Source organism: Cervus elaphus, chromosome 23 (genome assembly GCF_910594005.1).
Source record: "Cervus elaphus chromosome 23, mCerEla1.1, whole genome shotgun sequence".
NCBI lineage: Eukaryota > Metazoa > Chordata > Mammalia > Artiodactyla > Cervidae > Cervus > Cervus elaphus.
In genome coordinates this window covers 57,322,687-57,347,859 of record NC_057837.1, presented here as the reverse complement: position 1 = coordinate 57,347,859, position 25,173 = coordinate 57,322,687, and the positions used below count along the sequence as shown (strand labels likewise).

General features: G+C 46.4%; 1 protein-coding gene across 1 annotated transcript in view; it reads right to left on the bottom strand.

The window, feature by feature from the left end:
* The window catches only part of LOC122681095 (piezo-type mechanosensitive ion channel component 2-like), an 88,546-nt gene that overhangs the window by 10,845 nt on the left and 52,528 nt on the right, over positions 1 to 25,173 (bottom strand). Inside the window, exons 32-42 of the mRNA XM_043882814.1 lie at positions 21,868 to 22,129; positions 18,524 to 18,712; positions 17,718 to 17,934; positions 17,172 to 17,298; positions 15,898 to 16,045; positions 14,694 to 14,905; positions 13,612 to 13,770; positions 12,993 to 13,140; positions 12,348 to 12,536; positions 11,863 to 11,955; positions 11,448 to 11,617 (exon numbers count right to left, since the gene is read on the bottom strand). Coding sequence (XP_043738749.1) covers positions 11,448 to 11,617; positions 11,863 to 11,955; positions 12,348 to 12,536; positions 12,993 to 13,140; positions 13,612 to 13,770; positions 14,694 to 14,905; positions 15,898 to 16,045; positions 17,172 to 17,298; positions 17,718 to 17,934; positions 18,524 to 18,712; positions 21,868 to 22,129 — 1,914 coding nt within the window. The remainder of the gene's footprint in view (positions 1 to 11,447; positions 11,618 to 11,862; positions 11,956 to 12,347; positions 12,537 to 12,992; positions 13,141 to 13,611; positions 13,771 to 14,693; positions 14,906 to 15,897; positions 16,046 to 17,171; positions 17,299 to 17,717; positions 17,935 to 18,523; positions 18,713 to 21,867; positions 22,130 to 25,173) is intronic.

Here is a 25,173-nt window from a genome sequence, read left to right as displayed (position 1 = left end):
ATCTAAAAACATGTCCACAAACTAACTCAAAATGTATAAAAGACCTAAAGCAAGACTTCAAATTATAATATTCTTAGTGGAAAACACTGGGCAAAATCTTCATGATATTAGATGTGGCGATAATTCCTTGGGCATGGCACCAAAGACACATGCAACAAAAAGATTTCATTAAAACTTTAAAAACATGTACCTCAGCTGACACTATCTACAGAATAAAAAAGCAACTCATAGAATGGGAGAAAACATTTGCAAATTGTATTACCGATAAGGAATTAATATCCAGAAAACAGAGAATTTATAAAACTTACCAAAAAAACCCCCAAACAATTCGATTTTTAAAAAATGGGCAAAGGATCTGAACAGATATTTCTCAAAAGAAGATCTATGAATGACCAATAAGCACATGAAAAGATTCTCAATCTCAATAATTATTTGAAAAATGCTATCAAAACTACAATGAACTAACTACCCTAAAACCCATTAGGGTGCTGTGCTTAAAGGTGTCCGACCCTTTGCAACCCCTTGGACTATAGCCCACCAGGCTCCTCAGTCTGGGTGGATTCTTCATGCAAGAATACTGCAGTGGGCTGCCATGCCCTCCTCCAGGGGATCTTCCCAACCCAGGGATCGACCCGGGTCTCCCACTTTGCAGGAGGACTCTTTACCAGCTGAACTACCAGGGAAGCCTCCTATTAGGGTGACTAGCATAAAAAAAAATCAGAAAGTAATACTGTTGGTGTGAACGTAGAGACATTGGAACTCTAGTGCACTGTTGGTGGGAATGTAAAAGGATACAACCTCTGTATATAGCATTATGGTGATTCCTAAAAAATTTAAAAATAGAATCACCCTGTGACCCAGCAATTCCTCTTTTAGGTTTACACCCAAAGAAATTGAAAACAGTGTCTCAGAGAGATTGGTATAACCGTGTCCCTAGCAGCATTATTCACAAAACGTGGAGGCAACCCACGTGTCCATCAATGGATGAACAGATAAGCAAGATTTGGTTTACACATATACTAGACTTATTCAGTTTTAAAAAGGCAGGAAATTCTGACACCTGCTACAACATGAAAGAATCTTGAGAACATTATGCTAAATAAAATAGTTATAAAAATACTGTATGATCCCACCTACATATGAGGTTTTTAGAGTAGTCAAAGTCACAGAGACAGAAATAATGCTAATTGATAGATGCTGGGAAAAGGGAAGAATGCGGAGTTAATGTTTAGCGGGGATAGAGTTTCAGGTTTACAAGATAGAAAGAGTCCGAGAGATCAATGCTGGTGATGGCAGTGGGTAATGAATGTAGTTAAGACCACTGAAAATAGCTGAAGTGATTAGATGGTAAATTTTAGGCCTGTTTTACCAAAATTAAAAAGTTAGGGGAAGAGTAATGCCTATTATAATCCCTGGAACAGACATTAAAAAAGAAGCATAAAGATGCATATTTGAAGAGAAAATAAGGAATTAAAATGGAATATTAAAAATACAAAAAAGAATTTCTGTTAATCCAAGAGAAGGCAAAAAACAGAAGGAAAAAAGATTAAAAACAAATAGCAAAATGACAAGGTAAAGGTTTCTTACTTACAAGAAACATATTACCAGATATAAAAAGGAAGATTTCATAATGATAAAACATTTCATAACAACAATGAAAATATTTCACAGTCCATCAAGAAAACATGACAACCATAAATGTATATGTATCTTAAAGCTGAAGTTTCAAAATGCATGACATAAAAACTTGATAGAATCAAAGGGATAGAAAATTCCATAATCATAGATGGATTTTAACACTCTCTGAAATCGATAGTAAAACTGGGGACCCTCAAAATTAAACATACGAAAGATTTCAACATTATCGACTATTTTTCCTTATGACATAGCCAGTACACCATACCCAGCAGCTACAGAATATAGATTCTTTCATGTAAACATGTAATACGTACCCAGATAGACCATGTGCTGGGTCATAAAATGTCTCAATACACTTCAAAAGACTGAAAATTACAGAGGTTTCTTTTCCCCTAAGAACAGAATAGTGGCTCAGCAGTAAAGAATCCGCCTTCAATGCAGGAGATGCAGGTTTGATCCCTGGGTCAGGAAGATCCCCTGAAGGAGGGCATGGCAACCCACTCCAGTATTCTTGCCTGAAAAATCCAACGAACAGAAGAGCCAGACCAGCTACAGATCACTGGGTCACAAAGAATCAGACACAACTGAAGTGACTGAGCATGCACAAACAGAATAGAATTAAATTAGAAATCAAAAAAGACATATAGGAAAGCTCCCAAATATTTGTAAATTAAGCAACACATGTTTAAATAACCCATGACCCAGAGATGGAATCACAAAGAAACATTTTTAAATAGTTCAACTGAATGACAATGAAAATTCAACAAGAACTGTCAGACGCAGTTGAAGCAGTGCTTAGAGAGATATTTATAGATTTTAATTCATTTTGGAAAAGAGACAAAGGTTTAAAATCAATGATATAATTTACCATTTAAAAAGCTGGAAAAAGAAGAGCAAATTAAGCCCAAGTAAGAGAATAAAGGAAATAAGAAATTTAATAAAGAACAAGCAACACCTTAGACAGTGGTCCCTGCTCAGGGGCCATACTCTATACCCATGTTCTATGAAATCTTTCCACTATGGGTCACAGGATTATAAATTATTTCTGGCCATTTGGAGCTCCAGATATTATTCTCCCCGTTGCTTTCCAGTGTTTTCTGCTTACTACCTTGATGGCTTCCTTAATCCACACTCAGCTACAGACTCAGAGGAACCCTCCACAGATGTCCAATATTTTTTCTGTCTTCAGGATTCTCTCCTCCCTACTCTGACTTGCAAACTCTCACCATCATGGCCTCCAGAGACCCCAAACTTTGCTCAACTCATGGGGACCATTAGACTTTATTTGCAGTTCCACTTCCTGTGCTGTGGCCTTGAAACTCTTTCCAACCACAAAGAAAAAGAGGGAAAGGGAAATGGAAAACAAATGGCACATATTAACAAATGCAACAAGAAAATTCAAACTCAACCATGTCAATGATCACACTAACTGCAAATAGTCTAGATGCACCAAGGAAGTGACTGTAACATTGGATATAAAAACAATAACCAACTCTGTGCTGTCTGTAAACCCACTTCTAAACTTATACAAGGATGGGAAAAGATACATTACTAACACTAACCAGAAGAAAGCAGCTGGAGCTGCTATATTGACTAGGTCAAAGTGGATTTAAGAACAATGACAATTACAAGGTTAAAGAGGACCATTTCATATCCAACAAGGACCTATTGTATAGCACAGGCAACTCTGCTCAAAGTTATGGGCAGCCTGGACGGGAGGGGAGATTGGGAGGAGAATGGATACATGTATATATATGTCTGAATCCCTTTGCTATCCACCTGAAACTATCACAAAATTGTTCATTGGCTATGTGTATGTGTGAAGTCTGTTAATTGGCTATACTCCTTGGACTTCCCTGGTGGCTCAGATGGTAAAGAATCTGCCTGCAATGCAGGAGACTTGGGTTCAATTCCTGGGTTGGAAAGATCCCCTGGAGGAGGGCATGGCAACCCACTCCAGTATGCTTGCCTGGAGAATCCCATGGACGGAGGAGTCCGTGGGGCTGCAAAGTGTTGGACACGACTGAGCAACTAACACTTTCACTTTTTTAACAATACAGAATTGAAAGTTTTTTTAAAAAATAAAGAGAATCATTTCATAACAATAAAGGGGACAGTTCATCAAAATGACCTAGTCGTACTAAGTATTTATTCACCAAGTAATAGAACTTCAAAATACATGAAGCAAAAACGGACAGATTTCAAAGGAGAAACAGACAAATCCAGAGTTAATTACAGTTTTTGATGGCCTTCTCTTAATAATTGATAAAATAGGTAGATGGAAAATCAGTAAAGATAGAGAAGAATTAACAATACTATCAAGAACAGTGGCAGAACACAATTCTTACCAAGGACACATGAAACATTCATTAAGATAGGTCATATTATGGACCCTAAAATAACTCAATAAATTTAAAAAGATTAAAAATTCAAATAATATTCTTTCACCACAATGGAATTAAGTTAGAAATCAGTATCGGAATATCTGAAAAATTATAGATTTTGAAACTAAGGTGCATACTTTTAAATAACCCATGGGTTAAAGGAGAAATCCAAATAGAAATAACAAAATATTTGAATTGAATCAAAATTAGAACATGACTTAAAATTTGTGGGATGCAGTTAATGCTTTAAGGGAAATCTCAAGCATTAAATGCTTGTATTAGAAAAGTAGGGAAAAACTCAAAAGATCTAAAGTTCCACCATAAAAATCAAAAATAAATAAATGAAGGTAAAATAAGCCCAAAGTATAAGAGAAAACTGAAAAACAATATAGTAAAATCAATAAAAGCAAAAACTTATTAAAAATGTCAATAAAATTTATAAACTCCTGGTCAGATTTATCAGGGGGGAATAGAAAGAAGATATAAATTACCACAGCAGAATTAGAGACATCATTAAAGAGCCTATAGGCAAGAAAAGGATATTAAGTGAATATAACGATTTGTCAATAAATTCAAGTGAGATAAAACTTGCAAAGACAACTCCAGGCCAAAATGGCTGTGCTGGTGACTTCTACGAAATATTTAAGGAAGAAATAATACCAATTCTATGCAAAATTCCAGAAAACCGGAGGGTGCACTTCCAACCTCATTTTATGAAACCAGCATTACTTTGAGACTAAAACCAGATTAACGTAGGAACGGAAAGCTATGGCACAGTGTCCCTCATAAGCACAAAACCAAAATTCCTTGACAGAACACTTCCCAGTTGCATCCAATGATATATATGCATATATATAATACTAATACTCATAATGAAGTGGGGGTTTATCCTGGAACTAAGACTGGTTTAACATTGGAAAATAAATCAATGTAATTCCTGTCTGCAGACCATAGAAGAGAAGAAACAGGATCGTCTCACCAGGTGTAGGAGAGGCCTTTAACAAAATTCAATATCCATTCGCAATAAAAACTCTCAGCAAACTAGGAATAGAAGAGATATTAAACCTTTAATAAACGTTTCAAAAAATCGTTAGCTAACATAATTCATGGGAAGGGATGCTTTCTTTTTAAGACTGAGAGCAAAGCAAGAATGTTCAACTCACCACCGTTACCATAGAACTGAAAGTTCTAGCTACTTTAATAAGACAAGAAAAAGGGAATTCCCTGGTGGCCCAGTGGTTAGGACTTTGCTCTTTCACTGCCAAGGGCCCAAGTTCAGTCCATGGTTGGGGAACTAAGATCCTACAAGCCAAAAACGAAAAGCAAGGCAAAAACATAAAAATCAAGAAGGAAAAGAAAAAGCACTGGGATTAGAAAGAATGAAACAAATGAAATAAAACTGCTTTTTCACATGACATGATTGTCTACATATAAAATCCAAAGGCATCTTCAAGTAACCCTCTTAGTGGTCATAAATGAATTTAGCAATGTTGCAAGATCGGCATGCAAACTTTGACCACATCTGTATATGCCAGCAATGAACATAGGGAACCAACATTTGAAACACAATGTGGATTTCCAGTTTCCAGTCTAGCATGTGAGAAGCTGGAACTGGCTGCTCTTTGTACTTAAACAAGTACAAAGATGAACATACTGAAAAACCAATAAGTCATCTTAGACCTGTCAGAGAGGTAAGGTCACAGGGCAAACTATGGCCCCCCAAACTGCAAAGACGAAGAGGCAAATACAGAGAACTGCAGCTTACTAGAGTCGAAACCCACAAGCATAAACCTGGTAGGAACCAGTGATAAGGCAAGGAAAGCTGGGCTGTAAATGACGAACCATGGAAGGCTCAGTGGGGACAAATCTCAGGGATAGAAATGCCAAGGGGATCCACACTTCTGTGGCTTTTGCCTCCTCGAGGTCGACCAGGTCCTCACAGCAAATGGGCAAAACCCCATCTTGTACTCTTGGCAGGAAGAGGGGAAGAGGAATTGTGCTGAAATATGAAAGAGCATGCTGCTTGTAAGAGAGGGGTCAGTTTGCTGGGGCTTCCCAGGTGGCTCAGATGGCAAAGAATCCATCTGTCAATGCAGGAGACGCGGGTTTGATCCCTGGATTGGGAGATCCCCTGGAGGAGGAATTGGCAACCCACTCCAGTATTCTTGCCTGGGAGATCCCATGGATGGAGCAGCCTAGATGGCTACAGTCCATGGGGTCACAGAAGAGTAGGACTGGACCTAGTAACTAACAACAACAACCTCCGAAGAAACTAGTTAATCAGAGCTTAACCTGCTGGGCTTTTACCAGAGCCTAACTGACCTGGGAGACAAGAAATATCCAACCCCAGTCCACAACAGCCATCCTGGCCCCCTTAAGGAGTCAGGGGGAACTCAGAGCATGTGCAAAGCTCGCTGAAGGCACAATCTACTAGAAAGAACTGACAGGCTGTATGTCATTAAAATTAAAAAATTTTTGTTCTGTGAAAGACACCGTCAAGAGAATTAAAAAGTCAAGCCACAGACTGAGAGAAAATATATGCAAAAGGCATATTTGATGAAGGATTGTTCTCCAAAATGCAGAAGGAACTCTTAAAGCTCGTGTATGAAAACATAGATACTCCTAGAAAATGCAAACTAATCCCTAGTTACAGAGAGCAAATCAATGGTTGCCTGGAGATGGGAGTGGAGGGAGAGAGGAGTTGCGCTGAGTCATGAGTAGACTTTTGTGGGCAATGGAAGTGCTCATTATCTTGATTGGGAGAGTCTTTTAAGTTGATTTTTATTGGAGAATAGTTGCTTTACAATATTGTGCTGGTTTCTACTGTACGGCAAAATGAATCAACTTTACATAAACATGTGTCCTCCCCTTTTGGACTTCCTTCCTATTCAGGTCACCATATTTCACTACGCAGAGTTCTCTGTACTATACAGTAGGTTCTCATTAGTTACCCATTTTATACATAGTATCAATAGTGTATATGTGTCAATCCCGGTCTCCCTATTCCTCCCACCCTTGATTGTGCTTTTCATTTCGCAGATGTACATGAATGTCAGCACTCATCCAATCATATACTTTAAATTTGTTCATTTTATTATGTCCATTATACCTCAATAAACCTTGTAAAATCCCTAGCAGAGCTTAGTGAGAGAAAAGAGGAAACTCACAGATAACCAGGATCAGAAATAAAAGAGAGGATATTGTTACAGATCCTACAGACACCAAAAAACAAGGAAATTTTATGAGACTCTACACCAATAAACTCAGCTACATACATGAGGTGAACAAATTCCTTGAAAAAGAAACTTATCAAAACTGATACAGCTTGAAATAGATGCTCTGAATGGTCCAATATCTATTAACACAACTGAGTTGGTTATTGTTTCCATGAAAAGAATTTCCAGGCCCAGAGTGCTTTTCTGCAGGGGGGAGGTTTTATTAAACACATGAAGAAGAAATAATACAACTCTTACACAAACTCTTTCCAAAAACTGAGAAGAAAATGTTTCTCAAATCATCTTAGGAAGTCAGCATAATCCTGATACCAAAACCTGACAGAAACATTGTAAAAAAAAAAAAAGTACAGACCAATATTCCTCATGAAACAGATGCAAAAATCCCTAATATAATACTAACAAATGAAATCCAGTGATATATAAAATGATAATACATCATAATTAAGTAGAGTTTTCCCAAGGAATGCAAAGATGGTATAACATTTAAGAATCAGCCAATATAATTGACCATATTGACAAAATAAATGGGTAAAATAATATGATCATCTCAAAAGATCTGACAAAACTCAGTGCCCATTTGTGACCAAAACTGCCAGCAAACTTGAATGAGAAGAGCACCTTTTTAATCTGAGAAGAGAAAAGTGAAAATGCTAGTTAACATCATATTTATTGCTGAAACATTGAAGGTTTTTCTCCTGAGACTGCGAACTAGGCAAGAATGTCTGCTTTCACCTTTCTTCCTCACTATTGTACTAAAATTCCTGGCTAGTATAGTAGAGCAAGGAAAAGAAAAAGTTGCATAGATTGGAAAGGAAGAATGAGACTCCCTAAACTTACAGATGCCATGATTATTTATGTAAGGGCTTCCCTTGCAGCTCAGCTGGTAAAGAATCCGCCTGCAATGTGGGACACCTGGGTTCGATCCCTGGGTTGGGAAGATCCCATGGAGAGGGAAGGGCTACCACTCCAGTATTCTGGCCTGGAGAATTCCATGGACTGTATAGTTCATGGGATCTCAAAGAGTCGATGATTATTTATGTGAAGATTTTTAAATAATATATGAAAATAACTACTGGGACTCATAAATACCTTTAATAAGATCATAAGACACAAAGTCAATATGTAAAATCAATTCTGGCAGCAAGTAGTTGGAAATTAATTTCTAAATAATTTCATTGTAATAGTATAAAAGACATAAAATATTTAAAGATAACTAAAGGTGTGCAAGACCTGTATGTTAAAAAGTAGAATGTACGTGTTCATCCCAAACTTCCTAACTATCCCTTTCCCTCATCCTTCCCCCTGGCAACCATAAGTTTGTTCTCTAAGTCTGTGAGTCTGTTTTTGCAAGTAAGTTCACGGATATATTTAAAATGCGTAACCAACAAGGACCTGCTGCCTAGCACATGGAGCTCTGCTTGATGTTATGTGGCAGCCTGGATGGGAGGGGAGTTTAGGGGAGAATGGGTACATGTCTATGTATGGCTGAATCCCTTCACTGGTCACCTGAAACTACCACAAGATTGTTTGTTAATTGGTTATAACCCAATATGAAATTAAATGTTTTTAAACACTCATTGCCAAAAATAAATGAATAGAAAGTAGAAAGTAACGTGAAGAGAAATTAAAGAGCTAAATGAATAAATAAATGATGTTCATGGCTTGGAGACTAAATATTGTTACAAAGCAAATTATCTCCAGATTGAACTATGAATGTTTATAGTTTCAACACAATTCCAACCCAAATATCAACAAGACTTTTTTTTTTTTTTCAGAACTGACAAGTTGTTTCTAAGATTTAAACAGAAATACAGAGTAGCTAAAATAGCCAGTTTTCAAAATAAACAGCCTAGTGGGAGAACTCACACACCTTGATTTCAAAGTGTGTCAAAAGCTACAGTAATCAAGATGGTAAACCAGAGAAATAGATCAATGGATCATAATGAAAAATCCAGAGATAGATCTATCCATGTTCAGTCAATTGATTTTTTACAAAGGTATCAAGGCAATGGCACCTTCAATGAGAAAGAAACATCTTTTCAGCAAATGGGCTGGAAAAACTAGGAAAAAGTACAGAAAAAAAAAAAAAATGACCCTTATCCTTTACTTACAGGAGATCTAGACACAAGAAACTACAACTATAAAGTTCCTGGCAGAATACATAGTATAAGAATATCTTCATGAACTTGAGACCAGCAAAGATTTCTTAGAAAGGACTCACAAAAGCACAACCACAAAAGGAAACATTGACAAATTGGACTTCAAAACCGAAAACCTCTGTTTATCAAAACTCCACACTGAGAATACAGAAAGGCAAATCACAGATGGAGAGAAAATATTTGAAATACGTGTATCTGACAAAGGGGTTATATCCAGAATATTTAAAGAATTCTCTACAATTCAAAAATCAAACAAAAAGAACAAGACTGAGTAAACAGAAAGAAGGTACGCAAATGGACAATAAGAGCATGTAAAATTACTCAATATCATTGGTCATCAGGGAAACACATGGGAAGCACAATGAGCTATCACTTACATTTGTCAGAACCGTCAGACTCGAAAGCTTGATGCGCTCTGTGGTTGGTAAGGATGTGGAGCAGTGAGAACTCACTTGCATTGCTGGTGGGAGTATAAGACGGTCTAACTCTTTTTGGAAACTGTTCTAAGTTTTTTAAAGGTTAAGCCCATCCCATCATAAAACAACTCCCCTCCCCTGAGTATTCATTCAGGAGAAAAGAGAACATATGTCTATAAAAGTGGATACAACCCAAATGTCTGCTAATAGAAGAATAAGTAATTAGATTGTTGTATATATGCATACAGTGAGGCATTACTCAGCATGTGAAAGAAGAATAAACAGCTGATACATGCAGCAAAATAGATGAATCTCAAAAGCATTCTGTTGTACAAACGAGCACATATTCTATGATTATGTGTATATGGAGTTCATGAACAGGGAAAACTCATCTAACAGTGATAGAAACTAGAGCAGTGTTTGCAGTGTGCATGGACTAGAAGAGCCATGAGGGAACTTTCGGGGCCAGTAGAGATGCTATTTTCTGACTGGGGTGGTGGTGACATGGTATTTGGTTACTTAAAACTCATCAAATTGTACTCTTATCTGTGAATTTACTGTATGTAATTTTTGCCTCAGTGAAACAGTTGTCATGAAAATACATTGTTGTTCAGCCTTGTCATATGTTGTTATACCCCCAAAATTTCCAAATTCCTTCCTCAAAAAACCTACAACGAAACACAAAAGAGACCATAAAGCCAAACAATAATAAACAGTCTATTAACACAATGTCAAAATATTTAGGGGACAAGTAACATATTGTTTGTCCCTTAGAAAGTCCATTTTAAAACCACGTTCTTGGGTTCTGGTGGTCCAGTGGTTAAGACTCTGTGCTCCCAATGCAGGGGCACTGCTTCCCTCTCTGATTGAGAAACTAAGGTTCCACAAGCCATACCATGCGGCCAAAAGAAATAAAATAAAGAGATGCTAACTTGCTAAAAGGAAAAGGAAACACAATGTTAAAAAAAATAAAAACATGTCTTTCTAACCATATAATTAAAAATAAAACAAATAGTTTTTGTTTTATTCTGGTGTTCTGTATCACAAAATAAAAGCAAAATACAGTGACTGATTTTTTTTTTTTTTTGCCAAGCAAACCTAATCTGTACTGTTAGAAGTCAGGATGGTAGCTTCCCTTGGGAGAGGGTACAACTGAGGAAAACACAAGGAGGGCTTCCTAAGGGGTAGCGAGGTTCTGTTTCTTGATCTGGGTGCTGATTACACATATGTATTCATGGTGTAACAATTCATGAAACTTTGTGCTTATCGTATATGCTCATGTATATATATATATATGCATCCACTTTTCTCAGTGTTTCTCAATTGTACTTGCATAAAATTAAAAACAGAAATAAATTAACCCTTAAAAGTTAACCATAGTGAAAGACTGGCCAATGATGAACAAATTCAAAGTAGAAGTTGGTTTTTTTTTTTTTTTTGAAAGAGAGAAGAGAGACAGGAAAGAAGGATGGACATCGTGCCTGACATTCGATGGTCCTCATTCAATGTCAGTCGTTACGACTATTACTTTCCTAAGGTTTATCTGCAAGATCTCACAAACAGCTGGGGAGGAGAATTAAGAAAGGGCCCTAGGTCTGCGTGGTGCCAGGTTACCTCTGAACAGCCCAGGAGGTGGTGATGCAGATGGCGGTGGTGTTGGCAAGCTCCTGGACCATGGCTGATCGGTCAGTGGGGCTGACGCCCCACAGCAGGCTGGCATGACTTTTGATCTTGGCGAGAACGATGTCCTCGGGTCTGTAGTCCGCTAAAAACTGCATGGCAGACTGGGGGCAGAGGGAGAAGGGAAGCGTGCATCAGAAGGCAACGTGCCTCTAGGGTCATCCGTCATTTGGGTTCATCTCTGTGTGCTTGCTGAGCTGATTTGCCTCCTCTTTCCCCCACCAGGTCTGTTCCATTTTAATAGCTGGAGCGTCATGAAGTATCCATATCTGGTTGGGATGTGAGAGAAGGAAATGCACGGGTGGGGCCTAGGGGTCTGGGGGCTCCTCTGGACTCGTGAGACACTCACGGGATGGAGAGCGTATTGCTGGGTCAGCCTGTCGTAGTCTGCGTCCGAGAAAGGGACCAGGTTGTGCCGCTGAGCGCTCATGGAGAACAGGGTCTGGCAGAGAGGAGGAGGGTGAAGTAGGTGGGCTTCAGAAAGCTGGCCGTGCTAGTGACAGAAATAGGAGCAAAACTGCCAAGCTGTGCTCAAAGAACCTCTGTCCTCCCTGGGGAGATGGGTGTCGGAATTAAGCACATGAGGTGCAATGAGCTAAGGTGCCAAGAGGTCAGACTTGGGGAAGAGATTCAGATCTCTTCTCTTGTGAAAGCAGCAGGAGGAGGAGACGGGAAGGGTACACATGGGGGAAAAGAACAAGGACGAAGGCTCGGGAGCTGGGGTCTGAGCTCTGACCCACACCCAGGACCACAGCTTGGAGAACAAGAAAGCAGGTGCCAGCCCATTCCTCCATCCAAGACAGGCACCCTCTACCTTCCCTCCCCTCCAGACACCTCGTAACCATTGATGGCGATCTTGACTGACACTTGCAGGGGCTGGTTGGTCACGCCGCCCACCGTCTTCACTAGGGACATGAAAACCAGGGGGAACCACATGAGGAAGACCAAAGCAAATGTGGCGATGCCTCCGAGCCCATACTTCACGGCCCTCTTCTGCGGCCGCCCAGGAGGCTGGGGGTATTTCTGCAGAAGTGGAGGGCGGCAGGTCAGGGCAGGCAGATGCGGACTCAAGGGAGACAGGTTGGTGAATGATCCCCCTGAAAGCTGGGGGAAGGTGGTCAATTCAGGGAATGTCCAGTGGTCCACAGTGCTGGGATCAGAGAGAGTTGGACCCAAGTGCAGACCCCACATTTTCCCAGCTGTATCACCTTAAGCAAAAAGGCATTCTGAACAGCCTGCCTCTCTGTGAAATGGGAATAAAATGGTACCTGCTCCATCAAGGAATGGAGCACTCATGAGGTGATGGTAGGAGAGCTTAGCACAAGGTCTGCCATTTCCTTGAGGACTTAACTACAAACTCCTGAGTCCCAAGTGAAGCTGGGCCAGGGCTATACTGTGAGGTGAGTACCTTGCCTGCTGGGCAGAGCAGGACCCTCCAGGGAGATAGGGTTAAGAGCAGGAAACTTGCTGCGTGCCCACCTTCTCAGACTCCTGGTGGCATTTCATGATGAAGATGTTGGCGTACAGGTCCTCCAGGCAAGTCCAGTTGGACAGGCTGAGGGAAGTGTTAGTCCACATCCAGTCTATGACAGCCCTTAGCTCTAGGAGGAAAGGTACTACACGGAACCTGGGAGCAGGGGAGACCACGGGAAGCTGGAGGGTGCTGGTCCACCTAGCGGTCCTGCCCATCCATCCATCACACTTGTCTGTGTGATGCTGTCTAATCCCTGTCCTTTCCCCTACCCCATCCATCCGTTCAGTGCCATCTACCGTCTCATCCATCCTTTCCTGTGTCCTCCCATCTCATCCCACTCCATCCCAGCCACCCCATGTATTCTCCATCCCTTCAGCAAATAATCTTACATGCTACCCAGCCTCAAGCTAAGTATCTAGGTTATGTGGGTGAACAAGAGAGATAAACACAGCCGGTTCCCTCTTGCCCTGGTTCAGGCCGCATGCGGGTCCCGGGACCCTCCTCGGCACGTGGCCAGATTGGAGAGACCCGGTCCTCCCAGATGTGGGCCCAGAATTTGTCCTGGGTCGGTCCTAAGAGTCCCCTGTGGGCCCCCGCTGGGTGCATCTGAAATGTCTCGCTCACCCTTTGAACAAGATGAGGTTGACGAGACTGAAGTTTTTGGTCAGGCAGTTGCCAAGGATCCAGTTTGGGTAGCCATGCCTGATCTGGTAGGCAGACAGGCCAAAGTAGATGCACTTCACCAGGTACCAGGTCTGAGCCACGTGATTGAGGTTAAACCGCCTGCAAACGTCCAGAAAAGCAGGTTATCCTGGCTGTGCATGGGCCTCTCTGCTCAGCAGCCTTGGACCCTCAGGGACCCACACTGTGCCCTGGACTCATCAAAGCCAAGAGGAGATCTGGGGCTATTATTTCAAGAATAATTGTCAGTTGGGGGAGAAAGGAAGAAAAAGTGAAAACTGTTTTTCCTCCAACAATTTGGTTTGCAGGTGGCCCCTGGGGACACTTGGGCTCCCCGTACTTTTCCTGGAAAAGGTGAGTTTCTATTTCCCCCTTCATCACCTCTTGACAGAAGAGCCGGGGCCTCAGCTGCCCTGTCAGAGCCATGCCCTTCCCGGGATGGCTGCCGCTGGCTTATCATTAAGATAATCCTTAAATCCTCTCATGGGACCAACAGAGACAATCTAATCAGAGGGGGCCTCAGCAAGTTCCTGATGTGCTTCTTGGCAGAACAGGGAGAAATGAGCCCCAGCAAGGCTGCCACGAATGTCTCTTCCAGAGAAAAGTTTAGAGCCAGGCCCTGGGGTCCCGGGGAGGTTTCAGGTCTCTGCTGCTCCAAACCTGGGCTTGGAGCCCCAGGCCCAGAACCACCCTGCATCCCACCACTTCTCAGCTGAGACCAAGTCTCCAAGTCTCCCCAGGAGGCCGAGTGTTGGCCTTTATGTTGGGGTTTGGGGAGTGAATGTAAACTGGGTGGAGCCAAGGAGGCCCCTGGGGGAGGTTCACAAGGCCTGATAAACATTCCTCGGGCTTATTTACAAAGCTGCTTGGGGGCTCCCTCGGTGGTTCAGCCCTCTGCTTCTCATTCCCCGGGAATCACAAGATGCTCCCTCAGCAGGTGGTCTGTTGCCTTTTTCTCTTAGGGGGGTGGGGCGGAGGGTGGGGAGGGCAGGGAGAAAGGAGAGCCAGCAAGGTGGCCAAGATACCTCGTGGTGACGCCGGGCAGGATGAAGAAGAGCCAGAGGTGAGTGCCGAGGACGAGAAGGAGCTGGAAGGCGCACTTGCCCAGCACGGCCTTCCTCAGGTACAGCGCGCGGTCCACCAGCATCGTGCCGAACTGGACAAGCACCATCACCAGGAAGGCCCCGGGCACCGTCTCCTCCGACAGCGACTCCGCCAGGTCAGCGGCCGAGTGTTTCTATGGGAGCCAGAAAGGTGTCTTAGGAAGCGGCCAGCGGGGTGATGCGTGGCAGAGAGCCCGTCCTGGTTGTGTCCCCACCAGCCTTGCTCCTCAGACGCTTCAGAAGGCATCTCCCTTCTGAGCCTGGATCTCGGGGCCTCTCCGCCTTTCAACCTGGGGACCAGCCTGCAAGTCCTCTCTTGTAGAGGCTTCACTCTCCTGGCGTCCTTGCTCTTGGGTCCCTCCCTTGGTCCCTGGAAACCCCTGGACTCTGATGCCCTTCTCTCTCTGTTTCTCCTGATGCCCTTTGAGGCTCGTTCCGATGCCTCCAAACTCCAGAAACCCTCCTGAGCTCCCCCCCCTCCCTTCCCATCCCCAAGTGCACTGCTTGGGGATGGGACATCACCTCCCCTCTCCCCTTGGACTGTGGAGCACAGGCCAGAGCTGAGGGAGCTCCGGGCAGGTGAGGCCTCCCTCCAGCCCTGCTCCCACTGGCAAGGGGCCCCAGTTCCAGGCATGAAGGTCTGGGCCTTGATGAATTCTGGGGATGGGCAAAGGGGACAGAGGCTCTGGACCAGAGAAGGGAGCCATCAACATGGGGGAGGCCCTGTGTTCCCACTGAAGCCCCTGCCCCATCAGTATCCAGCTTCCCCCTTACTTAGTACAAGCTTTTCAGAGAGGCAATAAAACAACAACAAGCTGGACAAGCCACGGAAGACAAGAGATTTCAGTAATGGGGTTGGTAGAGTTGCTATTCTAAATAGAGGGAGGGGAGAAGGAGAGAGTCGCGGAGAGGGAGACAGACCACCTCTGCTATTAAGAAAGCCAGTCATCTGCCCGGTTATTAAGGAACTAATGGCCACCCACTCCCCCCACCCCACCTCCCCCACAACTGTGGAGGGACACTGCAGCCCCAAGAACCCAGGGGTCTAGGCAGAGGCTCCCAGGAAAGCCAAGTGCTCAGTGGGGCAGTCTGGAAGCCTGTATGGGCCTGGGACTCGCAGGCTCACCCCAAAGGCCCAGTAGCCAAAAAGGACGATGACCAAGTTGAGCACCTCCACCAGGAAAGCCAGGGTATACACGTCGCGCACAGGGCTTGCCGGGGGCTGGCGGAGGTTGGAGAAGAACCGGCGGATGGAGTGATAGATCCGGAGGGACCTGCAGGAGACAGGGTGATGCTGAAGCCTGCCTTCCTGGTTGACCGCACTCAGGACTGGCCGGAAAGTTCTGGGAGGAAGTTGTGGCTGGGAGATGCAGAGGTGGGGACCACGCACGGGTTCATTTTCCCAACACCTGTATTCTCTTCATCTCCAATTCCTCCAATTCCATGAAGTCTGGTCGCTTGAGGTCCAACCTCATCACTAACCCAATCATAGGCTCTCGAGGGGTCTCGCCCAGAATCCAGCCAGATGCAGCCTGGAGAAGAGCTTGGGGTGGTGGACCCTCTCCCCGCCAAGTCCTCCCTCTGTGACATGAGGCAAGTGGCTCTGCTGCTGAGTTCCAGGCTCCTTACCAGCCAAGTGGGGATGACAAGCCCCGGCCCAACTATGCCATGGGGTGGCTGTAGGGGGAAAATGTTGGAGTCGGTGTGAAATGGTTCTGAAAATGAGAGAGAGTACAGTGTCCATGTGTGATTACCTGTCATGTACAGGGGTCCTACAGGGGTCCTACAGACGAGTAAAAGGAGGGCAGCCAGGTGACTCTGGGTAAGAGGATAGATGGATACATGAATGAGTGGATGGATGAGTGGGTGGATGGATGGATAGGTGGATGGATGGAGGGATGGATGGGTAAGCGGGAGGCAGGTGGATGGGTCAACAGATGGGCAAATGGAGAGATGGTTGAATGAATGGAAAGGAGAAAGGAAGAATGTTCGCATTCAGAGACAATAGGTCGATGGAAGGAAGAAAGGTGGAAAGATGGGTAAATTGATGGATAATGGGACAGATAGAAGGAGAGACCAAAGTGTGAACTGAGAAATGCCTGGACAAAAAGGAAGGATGGTCACAGTTTCACTGTAGTCCTACAGACAGACCAGCAAGTGGGAAAGTAGGCTGCAACTTTCCCAGATGCAAGTCTGGGATCTGACTCCCACGTGGTGTTTTTCCTGGTCTGGGAAGATGCAGGCCCTGGTCCTCACCCAGAGGCACCAGGCTCCACAATAACCATGAGGTCTTCATGGCAGATCTGCCTGCAGGGAAGCTTTCATTGTGGGGAGGGGGGGATGACAGGAGCTCCTAGGACTCAGCTGGCCCCCAGCTCCCAGAAGAGCTCCCCTGATCACCTCCTAACACCCAGCTTCCTGGTTTCCTCCAGCGTCTCCAACAAGATTCTGTTGAGTTGCTTTTGTCTGAGTGACTGCTTCCTAAGGAGGCTCCATGTCTTCCTGGATCCTGGGTCTTGGGGACCCCCTGGCAAAACACAGAAACATAGGCCTTCCCCTCAGCTTTTCCTCCAGAAGCTGCTTTGGCTGGGACCACCCTGCCCCCCACCACCCCAGGGCTGGGAGGGAAGGAACCAGGTGCCACGTGGTTGCCGCCAGCCTTTGAGTCCAGGGCGTGGGCTTGCACTGTTGCCTCCCTGATCCTGGGGGACTTGGTCTGGACCCCAGGCTGCAGAAAGGAAACCCTGGTGGGGTGAGGAAGCTGGCAGGGCAGCCTGGGCACTGGGTGAGGAAGAAGTAACCCCAGACCCTTTCCTGGCCCAGATTTGGGGACCCCAGTAGCCTACACTTTCCCAGGCTCTGCAGCTGTGTTGAGACCAATGAGGGTACCTCCTTGGGCCAGACCTTGGAGGGCTTGGGGCCCAGGGAAAGTGGGGTGCAGCCTACCTCTGTGTCCCGTGGCCCACCAACGCCTCCAGAAGGCCCATTTGGGGGCTGGTGGGGACAATGGCAGCTCCTGGGAGGAGAGGTCCAGGTCGGCCCGTCTCCGGAGGTGCCCACCGCCTGGAGCCTCTCCACTGGCATTTCTTCTCCGCCTCCTGCTCTTTCTCTCCCCCTTGCAATGAGCCTGGTCACATGGCGGCTGATCCCACAGCCCCAAGCCCTGGAGGACATGAGGAGGACATGGGCATGAGGAGTTCGCACCACCACCGCTACACACACACACACACACTCATACACCCAAACCAGGGGGAGGCCAGGGGAATGACAAGGGTGCAGAAGGAGGTTTCTAAGGAAGGCCAGGAAGGTGTCAGGGAAAAGTCTCTGCAGTGTGGGGCCAGATGGGGAGAGAATGGGAAGGGGCAAGGGGCTCTGAGGGTGCAGGGGGTGGGGGCAAGGGGAGAAGGGCCTGAGGGTGCAGCCAGGGTGCAGAGTCAGCTCCTGGTGGGGGAGGGTTACTGCGAACAGGAAAATCTCAAATCAAATGATTTAAACGTCACGAAAAAGAAAACACCCTCCAACGGGGAACAGAGCAGCAGTACGTCTGGAGGCTGAGCTGGGCATTCAAAATTTAATTATCAGTCTCTGCAGCTGAGATGTCCGGGCCAGGGGGGCTCCCTTTCTTGGTCTGGAGAGGGGAATGGGTACCCTGATCTCAGCCAGTCCACCTCTCATGGTCGTGACTAGCAAGTGAAGACTCGTGGGGAGTGGAGCCAAAGGTCACAGCCCCTGGGAGAAGGAGGTGGACGCACCTGCAGGGTAGAGCGATGGAAAAACAGGGCCAGCAGCTGCACGAGGTCGCCCAACTCAGAGCCGTCTCGCTTCTCAACCCCGAGGATGTTGGGCAGAGAAAACGGCTTTTCCCTGTTGATGCCAGCGTAGCGCTTTGTGGTCCATGGAAAGAGTCCAAACTGCGAAAAGTATTTGACCACAACAGTAGCCTAAAGAAGGGAAGAAGAGAGAGGTCATTGCGACTGACCTGAAAACACACACAGACACACACACCATTCACACAAACAACCAATAAAACCAGTGAATACCCAGGAAAGCTACCAGGCTTCACAAATGTAAGGAACTGGCTGGTCATCAGCAGAGGCTTGAGATTAAAAGGAAATAAAAAAGCAGAAACTGCCACGAATACATAAGGTGGCCCCATGTGCCCCTGCTGAAGCCTGGTCAGCCTTTTTTAATTTCTTTGAGTTATTACTCCCTTTCTAATTTCTCCTGATATTTGTTGACTGTTAAACCATTCTGATGCATGGTAGGCAGAGTAAGGGGCTTCCTGGTGGCTCAGAAGTAAAGAATTCGCCTGCAGTGCAGGAGATGCGGGGTCGATCCCTCAGTCAGGAAGATCCGCTGCAGAAGGGCATGATAACCCTCTCCAGTATTCTTGCCTGGAGAATCCTGGCTCCCAGAGGAGCCTGGTGGGCTACAGTCCATGGGGTTGCAAAGAGTCGGACATGACTAAGCGACTTAGCACGTAGGCATGCAGGCAGATTGAGATGGCTCTCCCAGCCTGCCTCTTCTCACAGGCCAGTAGCAGAGGATTTTAAGAGATTGTCTTTTTATGCTGCAAGTGCTCAAAGGTCACTTTGCATGCAGAATCTCTCCAATGCTTCTGTTTCACAAACTTCTAAAAGTCAGTCTTTTCGGCCAGGGAAACAGTCTTGGGCCTCCAAGGGCCTCCTCAAGGGTTGAGCGGTGATGTTTCTGTTTGGAAATGGGAGGAAGTGGAGAGGCACCTTCTGTCCCCAGGGGATGGGCAGGGGGTGGCCGCTGTTCTTCCGTCCCAGGATTGCTGGCAGCCAGTGGCAGAACCATGGATGAAGGACCCCCACCACCACACTCAGTGTAGAAAAGGGGGTCCAATATGTTGCCTGGGACCCAATGCCCTCTTGGTTTCCTCATCTGTAAAATTAAAGAGCCAGTCTAGAGCATCACATGTATGGATGTGAGAGTTGGACTATAAAGAAGACTGAGTGCCAAAGAATTGATGCTTTTGAACTGTGGTGTTGGAGAAGACTCTTGAGAGTCCCGGGGACTACAAGGAGATCCAACCAGTCCATCCTAAAGGAGATCAGTCCTGGGTGTTCATTGGAAGGACTGGTGTTGAAGCTGAAACTCCAATACTTTGGCTACCTGATGCAAAGAGCTGACTCATTGGAAAAGACCCTGATGGTAGAAAAGATTGGGGGCAGGAGGAAAAGAGGATGACAGAGGATGAGATGACTGGATGGCGTCATCGACTGGATGGACATGGGTTTGGGTGGACTCCGGGAGTTGGTGATGGACAGGGAGGCCTGGCATGCTGCGGTTCATGGGGTCGCAAAGAGTCAGACACGACTGAGTGACTGAACTGAACTGCTAACTCAGAGCATCTTTTAGGCACTTTCTAGTTTGGCCCTCAGTAGTTCCTTAAGTAGGAACACATTTTTTTGTCAGTCCATCTGAAGAGGGAGGCAGAATCAGTCCTGTGGGTAAGGGCGCCCATGTAGCATCCACAGCCAATTCTAGGCTGATGAAACCCTTGGACAGTTCATTGTAGGGTCAGGATCAGATGCTGGTGTCCATTGACTATCTTTCTGTCAAGTACCCTGTGTTGAAATGCCATCAGAGGCTCTGCCCTGCAGGTAAGAGCTGGTGCTTCAAAGACCCACGGCACGAATGAGTGGGTTGCACCCTGAGCACCACGTCAGATTCCTAGGAGGTAAAGGTAAATCTGGGGCAGTAACAGGGAGTCACGGGGGAGATTGCCCTACCCAGATGGATTAGGAAAAGGGCGCATGCACGCTAAAGAGTGTGGTCCTTTCCTGCTAGAGAGCAGACGCCCAGGAGCATGAAGGCAGGAGGGGGGACGGTCAGTGACCTCAGGCCTGTCATCCGCTGCCTGGAGGCTCCTCTCTCCACAATCAGAGATGAGGCTTGGCTTGCCTTCCAAACACCCAACTGAGAGGCCCCAGTGGAACATGTAGATTATCCAGACTAAGCCCTTCAAGTGCAAGATGGTATTAACTGAAAGTCAGAATTGTCAGAAGACTTTTAGGGAGATTAAATTTTATTGGACTCAGTTACAAGCAGTAAATCCAAAGAGATCAACTTCATTTGTAATTAGGAGGATCTTCTTATATACACAAAATGTACCATGGACTTTTAAAAGCATATTCCTTCCAGGGGATTAAAATATTCTTTATAAGAGTGTTTATTGTTTTTTTTTTTTTTTTTAAAAAAAAAAGCTTTCTGCCTAGCTCAGAAATGTTAGGATGGCAGAGCTTAAGGGTCCCTAGCAGACAGAACCCGGGCTGGTGGCCGCCTCCCCTGGGGGTGTTTTCAGTGACTCTGTAGGGGGAACCCAGAGCCAGGAGGCTCTCTTCCCTCCCTGTCCGGGACTCTGGGAGGCAAGGGAGCCATCATTCACACCCCTCCTAGGCTGATAAAAATTATGTGATGGGAGAAACAACCTAATGACAGGTACTTAACTTTTGCACTAATTAATTTCACAGACAGGCGGTGTTCAAGTTTACAAATGTTGCATCTGAGTCAAAAAGTGCAGCAGAGAGCAAGGCTGGTGGTAAATTATATCCAAGATGTCAAGAAATTAAAATAATGTAAACATGCATTGCCGGAGCCTGATGGGATAAATCCACACGTGCTTATTGTGTACCTATTACATGGACGGCGCATGGAAACACTATTCATAGCCGCATCTGACTCTCAAAAGCTATAGTGCTCTTTGGGGCTGGTGTGAGTGCTGGAGCAGAACATTAGGGGTTCCATTTGTTCTCTGGGTTCCCCCAGCCCCCTCACTCACTTGACACCGGCACTCGATGTGTTGCCCCCAAGGCTGCATCAGAAGTGTGTGAGATGGGGACTTCCCTGGTTATCCAATGGCTAAGACTCTGTGCTCCCAATGCAGGCAGCCTGGGTTCGATCCCTGGTCAGGGAACTAGATCCCACATGTGCAACTAAAGCTCAGAGCAGCCAAATAAATACACTCAAATTTTAAAAAAAGACACATGCGTTGGTGACAATGGCAGCAGGTGGGGTGTCCATCCGTTGGCAGGGGCTGGGTCTGCCAGGGGGCCCCCTTGGCACCTACCTCTGTGTAATAGATTGCTGCCATCCAGAATCGTTTGGAGGGCCTGGGGACAGAAAGCATGGCCCACAGGAAAGACAGGATGGGGAGAACCATGGAGAGGATGGAGGCCGAGAGCGTGTGGTTGAGAATGATCACGAGATAGCACAGAGTCTCAGACTTGGCCACAGCAGCCTGGTGCAAGGCGAAAGTTAGCTTCACCAGGCGAGGCAGGCTCCGGTAAAACCTGTCCGACTGCTCTAGCTCGTCCTCCTCCGGGGGCAGCCTAGAGGGAGGGAGGTACCTTGCTGTAAGTCCAGGAAAGATAGGCCCACAGCCCTGGATGGGCAGGCATGTCTGGGTCTTGAGAAAATTCAGTAGGTAAAAGATAACTGCGTTTCCCCAAACTCTACACTGGGAGCAATTTTCCACTTTCCCAGAGTGCTCAGCCACAAAGTTTCCTATTGAACACGCACTCCCCAGATGCATTAAAGAAAATATGTGATTTGGGGGGAAAAAAAAAACAAAAAACCTCTATTGCTCACAATTTCTCTATTGAGTAGTCTTTTCAAGCAAGTAATCAAGTTCAAAGAACCACTTGCTTTGCTTCCTAGCCTGTGGAGGGCAACACCTTCTGATCCAAGAACAGCAATTTGGGCGGCCACATTGAGCAAGAAAAATGTGCTTGGCTCTGACTCAATTTACAGATAATTCTTGCCTTTTAAGTTACAGATCATTAGCTGGAAACATCCTAAAAGGAACTTTCTGCTGGAGCTGCTGGTCTGTTTGAGTCTCTGAATGACTGGGATAGAACAGGATGGTTGGTGGTGATGGCAGGCGGGAGCGGGGCGTGGCAGGTCTTGGACTTGCCAGCCCACTGTCTTTGAGGGACATCCTGCCAGTGGTGAGGTCCTGCTCAACCCTTCCTCCCTCCCGACTGACCCCTAGCTACTGTGCCTTACCATCTCTGTGACCTCTGTAGGCCCTAAAGACATCATTTTTAAAAAACTTTTGATGACTAATTGATTGGGCTTTTGCTTCAAAGGACATTCTAAAATTTTTTAAAGGCCTCATGAATTTGGATTCCAGACTCCTTTCATCTGGAATTTGCAATCACTGGGGATGGTCTGAGATTTATTCCTGCATCTTTTATGAAGGCTGCATTGCTTGGTTGAACAAGCAGGCCCTGGAAGGCCATTGTTGTAGACCTTGAGTTGGGCCACAGGGGCACAGAGATGGACAAGGCAGACCCCTATCCTCATGGGGCTCATGTAGCCAGGGGCATGGGTCTGGGGCCGGGGGTCTGGGTGAGAGCCACTTCTGACGAGTTGAGGAAGTCCAGAGGAGGACAGGGAGCCAGGAGGCTTCCCAGAGGGGTGGCTGGGATGGCTCTTGAAGGACAAGAGGCAAACCCTCCAGGCAGAGAGGCAGGGAGAATGGACATTCCATGTACGCATTAGATCCTTTGCAATTCAGAAAACAGAGCCCGGGGACTAGAGCCATCAGATCACGAGGGGCCTTGCAAACCAGGCTGAGAGTCTGGATTTCATTCTGCAGGAGACAGGAAAGCCTTGGAAGGGTGAAGAAGGAGGTGTCAAGGGCAGGCTAGGGGGAGCTGAGGTTGGTGTGAAGGGTGCATCAGATGGAGGAGCTGGTGGCGGGCAGGATAGGCTGGTAGGGCAGGCTAGAAGCAATGATGGTCAGAGCAGAACAGTGGACACAGTAGGGGCTGTAGGTGGAATCCAGAGAGATATTTTCAAAACAGAGCCTTGGGCGCCGCATCCCCTACTGGACATGATGAATAAGAAGAAGAACGACGCTGGCATGTCCTCCTGGGACGCTTCACTAGAGGCTGGATGATTGTGAAGGTTTTGCCAGAGATTTCAAGTAGGGCTTTTGCCAACAGAGACTTTGCTGGGAGCTGGGGGGGAGGGGCACCAGTCCGTGGAGAAAGGAAGTAATGAACTTGAGTTCTACAAGGTCAGAGATGGCTCCTAAGCAGGTAGGACCCCAGGACTAGAGCTCAGGACACATGCTGAGGAAGGGACAGGAAGGGGACAGTGGGGCAGAAGCCCACAGAGTGGAGGCTGCAGGAGTCAGAGGGTCCTGTTAAAAACACAGGGGACGGAGAGGAAGGACAAGGCTCATCTGCCCCTCCGCCCTTTCAAGATGTCTGGTGGTGAAGAGACGAGGGGCAGGGGTATGATTTCTGCAGCCTGCAGCAGCCTGCTGGGTTGCTGAAGGGAGTGGAGGGGAAGGAACTGGGAACAGAACCCATGGAGAAAGTGGAGCAGATGGGCGAGAGCCTAGGATGGGAGAGAAGCCCCGACTCCTGGGACAGTGGTGAGGGTGTGTGGAGAAAGATGGGGGAAGGGAAGATGAGGTGTTCCTTCTGGGATGGTGGGCCAGTCAGGGCTGCATCCACAGCACCTGGACGTCCAGGTGAGATGGTAGAACACGGCCACATGTGATCTTGAGCCATGGGCTCTGTCCAGCCTCAGTTCCACCTTGTGTCAAATGGGGAGAATACTCTTACCTTTCTCCCTGGGCTCTTGGTAGCTAAGGGGTTTAACTGAAGCAAAATGACTCAGGACTAGCCCAGCAAAGGGGTCAGCGCAGGGAATGGCCATTGTCCCCGCCCACGCAGCCATCACCATGGCTCTCTCCTTGTCTGTCCCCTGGTGTCTGGGACACAGCTGAGATGGTCAGGGGATGAGCTTCCTCAGGTTCCTCGGTGAGCATCCCCCCCAACGCTGCCCCCTCCCGTCAGATGTGCAGGTGGCACCTGCTCCACCCAGGCCTCCCAGGTGACATTTTTAAAGGGACACGTCCACAAGATCACAGCTCCCACATGGCCCACTGAACATGCCCAGAATAAGGCGGCCTGTCCACATCCACTGGGCCCCTCTGAAAGCCACACTTCGCATTTGAGGAAAATTACTTCTCTACCTGCCATGGGCCTCTGTAGTTTGGACACAGAGTATAATTTTGTGGCATTAGCGAAAATGATCCCTTTATAGCCCTCCAAACACAAGGTCTTGACTTTTGGGGAGACCGAGGTTTCACTGGGGGCCCCTGGCACCTGGGGTCGTCCTGGGGCAGGGCAGCTCCTCGGGGCTGAGGGCAACCTGCTCCCTGCCTCAGGGGGTCTTCCAATGCCTCCTCGGGGGGGTCTTGCCTGGACCTGCAGGTGTTTCTGAGAGGATCCTCTGGGGCCGGGCCCTGTTTCATTTCTCGAGGCGATCGGGCGTCTTCCGGGTGAGACTCAGATAACCCTTTGCCTTCTGGATGCCCCTCCGGCCTCTCTTCCCTCCTGGCTGGGGCTGCGCA